The following is a 12,741-nucleotide window of genomic DNA, read 5'->3' as shown; positions in this document are numbered from 1 at the left end:
TGGTCAGGAAGATTCTTTAAAAGTGCAGATTGTCTATCATAATTAATGGGAAGACTAAAAGCAATGACTACCTAAAATCATTTGTCTGCAACAAAATACTTATAGGAGCTGTGAGTTTCTTTCCTGTCTTCTCTACTTAGGCTAGTAGAGCTGCTAAGAATATTAATCTGAGCCTGTTGGGTCATATTCCTTCTTTACTAGAAAATCCCATTTTGTGGTGATACTGGTTAATTCATTTCTGGGTGCTTTGGTCTGCAAGTGGGTAGACATTACTGTTGTGCTTAATCTGCTCAGTGGCAGTGGCTGTGGCACATTATAATCTTGCATTGTTGGAGTGCTCTCTTGTGGTGAAACAATGATGCTGAACATTACAGACTAATTCAACTATTGTGTGTGCTCTGTGTTTCACATCCACGGTTCTGTTGCTCGCTGCCTCTTTTGTGTTTAACAGAAATGCTGATTCCATAGTCAGTCATTTATTTGCAGGCCAATGGCCATTAATAAAACCTATACAACATTACAAAGTGTAAAACAGAAATAAAACAATAGGATAATTAAACAGTTAAAAAGAGAGCTTACTGAATCTGAACTAAAATACGTAGACCTTTACACCAAAGAATCATATTAATAGTTAACTGCAGTGTACTGCAGTTAACTACACTTACAGCTTTAGCATGAATTTTTGAAGCTGCTAAGCCAGGGGTGGGCAACACAGCACATTCACCAAGACACCTCCCCCCCCCCAGTGTGCCTGTGAGGCCTCTTGCGCTTCTTTTGACTCACCTCTACTGCCCCTTCATCTCCTGATTGGCATGCTTTTCCTTACCTCAATTCAAGTTAATGGAGCAATATCACTCCATTGACTTTAACAGAGAAGGGGAAAAGGGTGCACTGCCAGAAAACAACTTGAGGGGGTAGAAGTCCACCCCCTACAAAAGTCCCCTGCCAAAGAACAGCTGAGGGAGGGCAAGTAAAGTAAGAATCCAAAGAGGGGTGCTTATGGAGGATAAGGCTGTCAATGGCTACTAGTCCTGGTGGCTGTGTGCTACCTCCAATATCAGAGGCAGTATGCCTATGTCCACCAGTTGGTGGAAAACATCACTAGGAAGGTGCTGTTGCACTCATGTCCTAATTGTGGGTTTCCCACAGGCAGCTGGTTGGCCGCTGTGACAGCAAAATGCTGGATTAGATGGACCTTAGTCTGATCCAGCATAGCTCTTCTTATGTTCCTATTGGGGCAAGAAAAGTGAGAATCCAGGGGCAGGGGCGCTCACTACATTTTACCACCCACAGCAATTTGTGGTGGTGTCCAGGACACCTTTTCAAAATGTCAAAGTGCCCACCAGCCCAAAAGGGTTGTCTACCTGTGCTAAGGCAAAAAGTGCAACCTGCTTGGTCACTTGACTATCTTGATCAGGCAGCAGATAGCATGTATTTCTTTAAGGTACATTCAAGTTGCAGTCCAGATATAATATGCCCAAGAAATTTTGAAAGTGGTAATGCATATAGATTACACACCAATAGATATTTTATCACATCTTCGATTTCTGAGGATCCATAAATACAGAGTTACTGGTCGTAAGGCATATGATGGTATCTGCCGTCAAATACTGCTATTGGCATGATTTGAAACTGTAAAATGATAAAAGCTTATCTAAGTCTGGGAAAGGACAGATCTACCAAATACGAGGCTCTCAAATGGTTACATTTATACAATCCATAAAAACTCAAAAATTTAGAAGACAGAATGGTCTGCCAAGCCAACATAGTGTTTTGATTAAAAATCCATTTCCACAGCGCTCTTAGAAAACAAAACAAAGAGTTCCTCAGAAATGCAGTATGATTGAAGGAGATCATTATATCTGGAGACAGAGAGCTGTCCAGGGGGGTGTCTCCACCAGCGATTTACTCCAAGCTGGCTACGTGTTGAGTTCATTAGGGATACATGACATTGTGGTCATCCAGCAGCCACCCCAGAGCTTATCAGGGAAAAACTGGATTTCCTGAGACCGCTTACAGTCCGATTCTTTTTCTTAAGTCAGATTCTCCTCGGTATACATGCTGTGTGCTATACAACCCCCGCATTGACCTCAGGTATGCTAGCCCTGCCCAGGGGTGTGCCTTTCACCATTACCCCGGTCAAGGGGTGCTTCCTGTGTGTTTCTCGTTCCTGCACAAACCAGTTAGTGTCTCTTCAGAAGTAACTCCCATTGTACTGAATGAGGCTTGCCCTCTGAATGCCCACATCAGAACTTACAGAGATCCCCCTCAATTGACATAGCACAGTTGAAAGCCCAATTCCCTAAGTGTGGTAAAGCGCAATCTCGAGGCTCTGCTTCTCCTTTTTTTGGTTTATTGCCTTAGGAAGTAACTACTTCAACAATTCGTTATAGAGATCCTGCAAATTAAAATCTCTATAACAATTCGTTATAGAGATCCTGCAAATTAAAATGGGGGCTGGTTTCCCGTCTTCGTGTTCTCCCCCCCCCCTTTACCAGCACAAGCATATGTGTGTCTACTTGGAAGTAACTCCCATTGTGCTCAATGAGGCTTGCTCCTGAAATACAGGTACATCTGGACTTTCAGGGGAAAGCAGAAAGGGGGGAGGGGGGAAGCCTCTCTTACTGGTTGAGCAGCCCCTGCCTGTCAGATGCTGTTCACTCCAACCCCCAGCCCCACCAGGAAGTAAGTTCTGTGAAGTGATTTTTACTGGTGTGGAGAACCTGCTCATGGAGCCCTGCATGGACCAAAGTGCAGCAAAGCTGATTCCTTTTTAAAAATCCAGTACTCCTCCATTCGCTTCCATTGTCGTGGAAACATAGCCCAGCTGATCTGCTTCTTGAATGGTTAGATGTTCTAGGCAGGTTTATTTATTTAATTATTTGAACAGGCTTCTGTTGAAGTACATTTTAGCCTGCTAAGGCCTGAGTAATATGGGAACATGAATCTAAAATGGATGGCCATGCTTACCTGTAAGAAATTCTTAAATCAGGAAAGTTTGGTCATGCAATGTTAACATGATTGGCAGATTCTGTCCTAGTAGGGCACTGATGTGTGTCTGTCCTATGCTGTTGTGGATAATGAGTCATGGGGTGAACACCATATAAAGCAGATACTGGAGTTTCTTTCAGCAAACATATACACATAGCATGCTGTGAACATACCCGCTTCTTTAATACCTGTGTATGTACTCCTGGGTGTCTATATGTTATGTGCAGGAATCACTAGTATATGTCTGCTGCTTAGAAACGTATAGCTGGCATGAGAGGGAAGATTTAAGGACAGAGAAAGGCTCTTGACTGTGGCAGGAGTTCCTCATCCAATTCTCCCCTGGGAAGAAAACATCTGACAACTGATGTTTAGCCATCTTAGCAGTCAGCTGAAGTTGTAAAATTAAAAGTTAAAGAATTCCATTGCTCTCCTCTAGACATACAGTCCACCTTATACTGCCTCCTTATATTTGTGTTTAGCATCTACATCAAATAATAAATTAAGAATTTGTTTAAGCCTTGGCTATTACATGGAAAATCAAACCCATTACTTTGTCCCTTTTTGTTGTAAATGTTACATTTTCGTGGGTGGACTACCACTACCAGAACTGACCGATTTTCAAAAGTCTCAGTTTGACAAATAGAAATCTTCCAATGTAATGTAACCTTACCAAATATTGTATCAGTGTACTGTATTACAAAGACCTTCTGTTTTTATGTTCAGCACTAGATATGATTGATTAATATGTTCTCCCTGATTTCCTTTTTTCTAGTGGATGATTCCTTTTGTAATAATGCTGGTGACCATCCCAAATCTTCTCCTTGCCTACCTGGTAGCTTTTGTATCTGGGCTGAGCATTGCAGCGTCTATGCTGTTGCCATGGTGAGAACTGTAGATGGGTATGTGCATATGTACCAGATGGAAATGAGCATTTCTCAACATTTAAGGGAAATATTTGTCACATGGTGGGATGTGTGGGACATCAGAGTCTTTGTCATATCTATAATAGGTGAGCTTGCCCAAATCAGTCGTAAGACAGCAATCATGTGGGAGATGTATCGCCTCCTCAGGCTAAGGCAAAATATTCAGAATAGCTGATCTGTAATATAAAAGCTTTGCTGGCCCAAAAAGTTCAAACTTGCAATTCTGATGCTATAACATGTGAAAACTGTGTGTGTTAGCTATATATGCAAGTTTTCATTATTTAATGGTGTTGAAAACACTAAGCGTAAACCTGAGATCATAAGAGAGCAATCCCATGGCTGCTACAGTGTCTAGATGGTCAGGATTTTTCCGTTCCCAGAAACCGCGCTGCATGCCCCCTCCCCTGCCCCTCGTAGGTGGCCCGTTACTTCCCCATTTTTGCGCTCCTAACCGCAGCACGGAGTGGGTGGAAAGGGGGTGTTCCCAGGGGAAGAGACAGCGGAAGTGTCGTCCCAATGCTTCCTATACATGTGCGGCCTCCCACCCACCCACCCCACTCCAGCATCCCCAAAATCAGCTGTCTAGCCACAAAGGCAGGACAACCAGAGTGCAGAGAAGAGGATCCCCTCTGTGCTCTTCCCACCCTGCATAGGATAGTCGGTAGCCTCCAAATTTGGAGGCAGCTGACTATCCTGATAGGATTGTGCCCTGAAGCTTGCATTCTGCAATTTGCATTTAATTTTAGACCAGCTGCCTTCGACTTTCTGACCTTAACAAGAATGATAGGCTTGCATAAGAGAAAAGTTTAAAGTCATGTTTAGTGTTGTGCAAAAACAACACACACACCAGTTAATGCAGATTTTATACAATTTTCCTGTTGTTTTCGTTATATTTGTGTTTTGCAGAATGGGATATATTTTATTATTTTATGCTTTTGCATGGAGCAGAATGATGGAAACTAAGAGAGGCTAGAGACAGTATGGGTTTAAAGATATGGACTAGAAGCCATGGGAACAGAGCCAGCCCATGACATCTCACTGCCCAAGGCAAAGGACAAGATGGCACCTCCCTCTATTGCATGTACAAAAGCCAATCAGGCTGGCTGTTGAATCTTCCTTCAACACTGACAATGGGACAGTGTCCTCCCCTACGCCCGAGGTTCGCATAGGAGGTGCAGGGTAGGCCGCGTGGCACACCCAGCTTTGTATGTTCCCCACCCCTCAGCATCCTCTACCACTCTGACTAATGGTAGGGCCAGCCCTGCGTGGGAAGTAGCTGGGAACTTCGTAAGAGCACCAGTGACTGCTAGAATTTCTGCTCAAGGTCAGCCTTTGCTTTCTGCATCATGAAAATATACAGCCAATTTATTTTAAAGCTTTTCTCTACAATCATGAGATACTCTTTTTTAAAGAAATGGAGTAAGACGTGCAGTTCAGCTTGTAGTTACTTGGCAAATCTTGTCGAAGTCCAGTCGCAGTGTGTTTCCGGCCATTGGGTTTGCATGGTTACGCTATGCTAATGTCCATAGTGTGTGGTATGAAAAGGAGTGATGTGGCTAATACTGCAGTCAGCGGCCTTTTGACTTCCGCAGCATGCTGATCCAGGGCTTTTTGGCTACATGCACCAGGTGAAGAACCATGTGTCATGCCATTTTTTTCTGGCATGCAGTGGGGTGGGGGATGTGTAAAAGGGAATGTGGGAATGGCCGTTTCCCTCTCAATTCCTCGCATATCAGGAAGTCTCTGCCATACTAATACTTTTGTTAAAATGTGAAGCAGCCCTAAGAAAGAGTTGGATGTACATCCTATAGAAAACGTCGGGCACTGTTGCATCTGTAAAAAGATTATGGTAATAACATAATAAGCATGTATGTAGCCATTAGTTTTGGGCGAAAGCAGATTGAAGAGCTATTCAAATGGAGGAAGGAATTTTCTTTAGACGCACACTTGTGCTTGTGTTCTAAGCCATCAGAATACCTGCAGGTCCTTTGAGAAACTGCAATCTTGTTAGGTGTATAGATATTTGGGGATTCTCTTTCTGAAGTAAAGTTTGAACGGTTTTACAAATTTCTATTATTGCTGCTTGTTACATAGTCCTCCTGAGGAATATGGTACACTCATTAAGTTATATTATCGGTTGCTCTCACATATCAGCAGAAATAATTAATGTTGATGTTAATCAAGAATGCAATCCCAGTCTCCCTCACCCATGCCTATACCTGAATTGCAAAGCTCTACCAGTGCTAGTCTCTGCCCGCTAACCTGAGGGAGATCATTGATTGCTTCAGGATTCCTTTCCAACCTGACCTAATTAGTTTGCAAAACTTTCATGTTTTATTTCAACCTAGTAAGTAGTATAGTATTTATTAATCATACCATTAAAGGTGAAACTGTGTAAAAATGTATGTGAATAATTAAATGCCATGACCTTTCCCAGAAATATAATGTATATTTTTTGTTGTTGCTGTTGGTTAAAGGTCCATGTTGCCCGATGTAGTTGACCGCTTCCGAGTGCAGCATCCTCGTTCATCAGGGCATGAAACCATCTTCTATTCTTCATACGTCTTTTTTAATAAGATATCAGCTGGCATTGGACTGGGAATTTCTTCCTTCAGTCTGGAGTGAGTGTTTTCTTATATTAATTTAATCAGCTAGTTGCTCCAGATATTTGGCATACATGTAATCTTTAAACGCTGAAAAATGCTGGTAGTTTTGTAGAGAACCAATGTCATTAATGACTAAGACTGGAGATACAGGGCTTGAAATTCCACATCGGCCCTGAGAAAATGTCAAATAATTGGTAACTTCTTCATAAAGTTGATGTGAGGATGAATGGGACGATGATTATAAAGCATTTTAGTGTACTAAGTGGTAAATAAATACAAAAATTAGTATCAAGTAATAAATAAATGATGTAGCCACTAACCATGATTGTGAGTGTAGCATTAGTATAGTACCTGTCTAACTCTCTCTCTTTGTCTGGATTCAGACAAGATGATAACCCACATTTAAGAGTTAGCGTTGAACCGTGGGTTGTTGTTGAAACATGGGTTATCGTATTGTCTGAACCCAGTTGCAATAACAAACCATGGTTTGTTAACCATGAACAACCCACAGTTCACAACCCAACAGCTATCCTTGGATTCCCTTCATGGGTTGTTCGTGGTTAATGAACCATGGTTTGTTAGCATGGCTGGGTTCAGACAACATGATAACCCACATTTCGACAACCCACGCTCAACTTTTTATCATCCTGTTATCATCTTGTCTGATCCATTCACTGTGTTCTTTGTTGTGTGTGGTGTAACTGATGCTGGTGCACACGTGCGCGCGCGCACACACTCACTTATACAGAGTGAGTGTTACAGTGTGCAATGTACACCAAGCACTGTATCGGTGCACACTTTCATATATGTTCAATAAAGTGTCATCCATCCACTCCATCTGCCGGCCTGCTGGAAAAGGTGCATGCATTGCTCTTTCTCTGCTCATCTCCTCTTATATCAGGACTGGGAGGGAGCCAGGGGTTTAGCACTTAGCAGTTGCAGAGCTCTTCAGAGGTGCTCAGATGACCTTGGAAGCCTAGCACAGCTATCAGATTGATTTCCTGCCCCTCTGTCCAGTTCCAGGCATACAGATGATGGAGGGGAGGATGGGATTGTCCTTAATCTCAGAGTCTATCTGAGACACAGCATGAGCCATGAGGTCAGGGACAAGACCCAGTTTCTTGGAGGAGGGAGAGGTTCCCAGTGACCACAAACTTCTATTTGGCTACCATGGTCTTCCGAAAAATGTAGACTACTGTGCATCTGCATAGCAACCTTTATCAGAGCCCCATTGAACTGTTTGAGCGTGTATTTTGACATGGATGGGTATCCCCAACTGGCCCAATGGTTGTTGCATATAATTCCTTTTTCTTGAGGGGAGCTGGGATAGGGTTGCTACAGGTAAATCAATTTGTCAAATGATCCAATGGGTGTTAAGAAAAAGTTAAGAAAATTCAGTCAGTGTTTGAGTGACCATGCAATGTTCAGTGTAGCGCACTGGTCAATCTAAAATTGAGTGTTGCCCATCCAGTCCAGTGACTATCTCCCACTTCTGTTTTAGTAGTGGCTACAAACAGAGAACTTATAGTTAACAGAATTTCTAGCAGATGGTTTGCTGTGCTGCACTTTGGTTAAAGATTCCAACAAGTGTAACTGGATATAAAAATTTATGTTCAAGGGCACAATCCTATGCATGTTGCGATGGTTTGCTGTGCTGCACTTTGGTTAAAGATTCCAACAAGTGTAACTGGATATAAAAATTTATGTTCAAGGGCACAATCCTATGCATGTTGAGAAAGAAAAACTCCTATAGGAGTTGTAGGACTTTTTCAGTGTAAACGTGTATAAGATTTCACCCTAAAATGTGTTTATATACAGGATGAAACAGATTAATTCCAGAAAGTGAAGCTGGTTTGCCAAGGATTTTAGCTGCAGAATACAGATATTGATGAGCAGGATTGAAGGAACCAGCCAATATTGATAGAGATCAAGACACTATTCTCTTCCTGAGCCATTTAGCAGTCCTTGCACAATGCTTTCTTCTGCAAGTCCTTAATGTCTGCATTGCTCAGATCTGGGGGGTGTCTCCACGGGCGATTTGCTGCAAGCTGGCTGTGTTTGGAGATTGTTCGGGGCACATGCAAGCTGGCATCTCACAGCCACCCTGAAGCTTTTCGCGGAAAAACAGATTTCCTGAGACGACTTAAAAGTCAGATGCTTTTCCTTAAGTCAGGTTCTCCGCACTATGGTTGTTGTGTGCCCCAACCCCCACATTTATTTTGGGCACGCTAGCCCTGCCCAGGGCTGTGCCTTTCACTGTGACCCAGGTCAAGGGGTTTTCCTGTCCCCGTGTTTCCTGTCCCTGTGTTTCCCAGCACAAATATATGTGTGTGTATTCAGAAGTAACTCCCATTGTGGTCAATGAGGCTTGTTCCCAAAATGTGCACTCCCCAAATTACTGAGATTTCCGTGAATCAAAACAATGCATTCAGGAGCCCTAAAGCTATGTCGAAGCTGCGTGTCTTTGATGTCTGCTTCCTTGCGTTTTGGAAGTAATTAATTTGCAGCTTCGCTATTTTGTAGCATCAGGAACTTCAGGGGAATGGAGAAAGGGGGATGGTTGGAGCCACAGTGCTTCAAGTAGTCAGAAAGTTAACTCTCCTAAAGGCTGTGAAGCACTCTGTCAAGGCTGTGTGTGTTTGATGTCTGCTTCCTTGCTTTTCAGAAGTAATTATTTCGCAGCTTCGCTCCTTGGCAGCATTGGGAGCTTCAGGGGAGGGAGAAGGCTGCAGCTGTGTTGGGGAAAGCTTCTTGCATTGGCTGTTCAACCTCTGCCAGTCTGATGATGTTCACCCCAACCCCCCACCCTGCCCAGACGTATGTTACTGTAAAGTGACCTAGAATGGTATGGTGCATTCATTCGTGGAGCCCCGTGCAGACCAAAGCCAATTCCCTGAAAAATCTGGGTAATCCTACATTCGCTTCTCCTCCCGTTGTTGTGGAGATCTCCCCCCGCCCCCCGGAATGACATGTATTTGAGTGTTGATTGGTCTCTGGGGAAGGAACCAGTAAAATACTAGGAAGAAATGAGGGCGAACTTCAAATTGGGAGGGAGGAGCTTTATCTGTCCATGACAGTATGAAGATATGACAGTATCAGCTATGTGAATTTTTCATAGACTTGCAGGTTTCGAATCAGGGGTGTGCAAACAGCCCAAGAGTGTTGCTACCGTGCTGAAAATCTTGATTGGTGCAGTCCCGCCCATTCTCATACTCATAGGCTTATTCATACTCGTGTTCTACCCAATCACTGAGAAGAGTCGAAAGGAAACTAAATATGCCCTTGAAAAGCTAAGGTAAGTTTGTACCAACAACAGCTTCTCCTAATATTTGCTACATGTTCTCTAGGATAAATGAGGCGTGCTATTTTTAATGCAAAAGTGAAAAACCACTCTGTTGCCCAAATATATTATGCTAAATATAGAGAACCCCTATATTGATCTAGAAATCAAGGCCTTATACTTTGAATGTCACATGTCAGATCCCTTGAATACCAGCATTTATTATGTATATATATTTTTTACATGTTGTACTCCGTAACAACTCCAGGCAGCTTGTATCATCCATGAAACAAGAAGTTCTGTTTGATTATTAAAACTGTCAGGTCAATTCTCGAAGAGCTCAACCAACTGAACATATGAAACTATCTTATACTGTGTCAGACCCCTAGTTCATCTTAGCCTAGTAGTTGTATGGTCTGGCACTACGTTTCCACAGTTTCAAGCAAGTGAAGGTCTTTCCCGTCTCTGCTATCTGTGATCATTGCTGACTGGAAAAGCCAGAGATTGAACCTGGGGCTTCCTGTATGCTAAGCATGTGCTCTGTCACTGGACTAAGGAGGTCTAGACAAAACAGTCTTGTATTCCTGCCTAGGGATCTGTAAGGGAGCAGCTGGCTCCAAAGTGTTGGAGCCATTTTCTTGTGGAGATTAAAGGGTAGTTAGGCCCCTGCAAAAGAAGGCACTCCCTGATTTATGATGGGTTCTGGCTGCTTAAAGTTTTATAAGTGAGAGTCAACATTTTGCATTGGATTCGGAAACTATTAACCTGGGAATAATACGGGGCTGTGTCTCCAATGTTAGTCCTACTAAGAGCAGACCCATTGAAATGAATGGGACTTAAGTTAGACCAGTGTTGGATACAACCCATTGACCAGGATTGGATGACATGCCATGGCTTGTTGTGGGTTATTTAACTCAACATGAGCTGCTGCATATCCAACTCCCACTCAGGGTTGCCATATCATGCGAACCCAGCAAGCGTGGGGTATGCAAGGGTTAAACAGCCCTCACATAACCCTAAAGCAGACCGTGGATTATGCGAGGGTTGTTTAACCCTCACATAACCCATGCTTGCCAGGTTCGCTTGACACAACAACCCCTAAGTGAGGGTTGTATAATCAAAATAGCCATACAGTGCCTTGCATAAGTATTCACTCCCTTTGACTTTTCCACATGTTGTTATGTTGCAACCTGGAATTAAAATGGATGTGATTTACATTTTTACCATTTTACACAACATACTTAACACTTGGAAGGCGCAAAATATTTTTACCGTGGCACAAAAGTTAATTAAACAAAAACAAACTGGCATTTGTTGTTGCATAAGTATCCACTGAGTCAATACTTGGTAGAAGCACCTTTGGCAGCAATTACAGCTGTGAGTCCTTGGGGGCAAATCTCTACTAGGTTTGTGCATCTTGATCCTGCAATTTTTGCCCATTCTTCTTGGCAAAATTGCTCCAGCTCTGTCAGGTTGGATGGGGACCACTGGTGAACAGCAATTTTCAAGTCTTGCCACAGATTCTCAATTAGATTGAGGTCTTGGCTTTGACTGGGCCATTCTAAGCCATTCGGGTTCTTGTTTTCAAACCACTCTAATGTAACTCTGGATGCGTGCTTAGGGTGATTGTCCTGCTGGAAGGTGAACCTCCGCCCTAGTCCCAGGTCCCTTGCAGACTGAATCATGTTTTCCTCTAGAATTGCCCTGTATTTGGCTCCATCCATCTTGCCCTCAGTCCTGTCCAGTTTCCCAGTCCCTGCTGATGAAACGCATCCCCTCATCATGATGCTACCACCACTATGCTTCACCAAGGGGATGGTGTTGCCAAGGGAAAGGCAGTTGGTTGCACCAGAGCTTATTTAGGGGTGTCACAGCAAAGGGGGTGAATACTTATGCAATCCAGACTTTTCAGTTTTTTATCTGTAAATCATTTTGTAAAATATGTAGATTTTTCCCTACTTCAACATTATGGGCTATTTTGTGTAGTTCAGTGACAAGAAATCCCAACTAAATCCATTTTAATTCTGGGTTGTAACACCACAAAATGTGGAAAAGTCAACGGGGCGTGTGTGAATACTTATGCAAGGCACTATATGCGCCCCGCACATGCCGCAGCCTCGCCATGGTGGGCTGTCGCGTTGTGCAAACAGCCCTGTCTGAAAAGCAGCAGAACACGTCAACACTTCCCTGTTCCTTTAACAGGTGAGCAGTCATATTCTACACCAGCTGACACTTGAAACGCTACTCAGGGGCTAGGCCATGTGAAGCACATGGCAGTAGTCAGGTCTAAAGGTTACGAAAGCATGGGACAGTGGCTGCCAGGCCCCTGACTCCTCAGGAAAGTTGTCAGGTGATACGTAACTGAAAGTTAGCCCTTTCGGACACACAGCATCAGAAAGTCTGGGGCCAGACATTGTAGATGTCATTTCCTTCACATCTTTATTACTGTGCCAGGCACAGAAACAACGTTTCCTCATGTTCAATTTCATTGCATTTTTTTTTAAATAGGAAGAAACATCCAAGGAGCACAAATCGCCGTCAGAATGAAGAAACCACCTCCTTTTGAAATCTTGAATGGCTTGTGGGAACTGAAACCTAACCGGGTAGAAGCAGCACTTAGTGGGATAGAAGGTTGTTGCCTTGTCCCGATGAAGCCTTTGTCTCAGAGACAGTACAAGCATCTGTGCATCACAACAACATTGATTCAGAACATGATAATTTGGAGCATAGTTTGGAGAGGAGTGCTTAGAATTTGTATGCATATAACACTATTGTATTGGAAGCTCCAGAACTGCCTGTGAGGTGCAATAGATGGCACTCTGCTCTTTCCTCTGATCCACAGCTACTCACTGCTACAGTATTCTATTGAGAAGGATTGTACATTCCTAAAAACATGATGCTTTGCAGGAGATACAAGGCTAAGGGTGCAATCCTTGCATGT

General features: G+C 43.2%; 1 protein-coding gene across 8 annotated transcripts in view; it reads left to right on the top strand.

Moving 5' to 3' along the window:
- Positions 1 to 12,497, top strand: part of MFSD2B (MFSD2 lysolipid transporter B, sphingolipid) — a 63,116-nt gene extending 50,619 nt beyond the window's left edge. For 6 of the 8 annotated variants that reach the window (XM_084826496.1, XM_084826490.1, XM_084826499.1 and 3 more), the window contains 4 exons: positions 3,764 to 3,873; positions 6,392 to 6,535; positions 9,639 to 9,815; positions 12,309 to 12,497. In XM_084826496.1, coding sequence (XP_084682622.1) covers positions 3,764 to 3,873; positions 6,392 to 6,535; positions 9,639 to 9,815; positions 12,309 to 12,366 — 489 coding nt within the window. In that variant the 3' untranslated portion in view covers positions 12,367 to 12,497. Of the gene's footprint in view, positions 1 to 3,763; positions 3,874 to 4,820; positions 6,536 to 9,638; positions 9,816 to 12,308 lie in introns of those variants that run through there. The other 2 variants (XM_084826497.1, XM_084826494.1) reach the window with 2 other exon arrangements.
- The last annotated feature ends 244 nt before the right edge of the window (positions 12,498 to 12,741 follow it).

The sequence above is a fragment of the Heloderma suspectum genome, chromosome 1 (genome assembly GCF_057233095.1).
Source record: "Heloderma suspectum isolate Gila_16-S chromosome 1, 16-S_ref, whole genome shotgun sequence".
Taxonomy (NCBI): domain Eukaryota; kingdom Metazoa; phylum Chordata; class Lepidosauria; order Squamata; family Helodermatidae; genus Heloderma; species Heloderma suspectum.
Note: the sequence above shows the minus strand (reverse complement) of the source record. Positions and strands in the feature narration are given on the sequence as shown.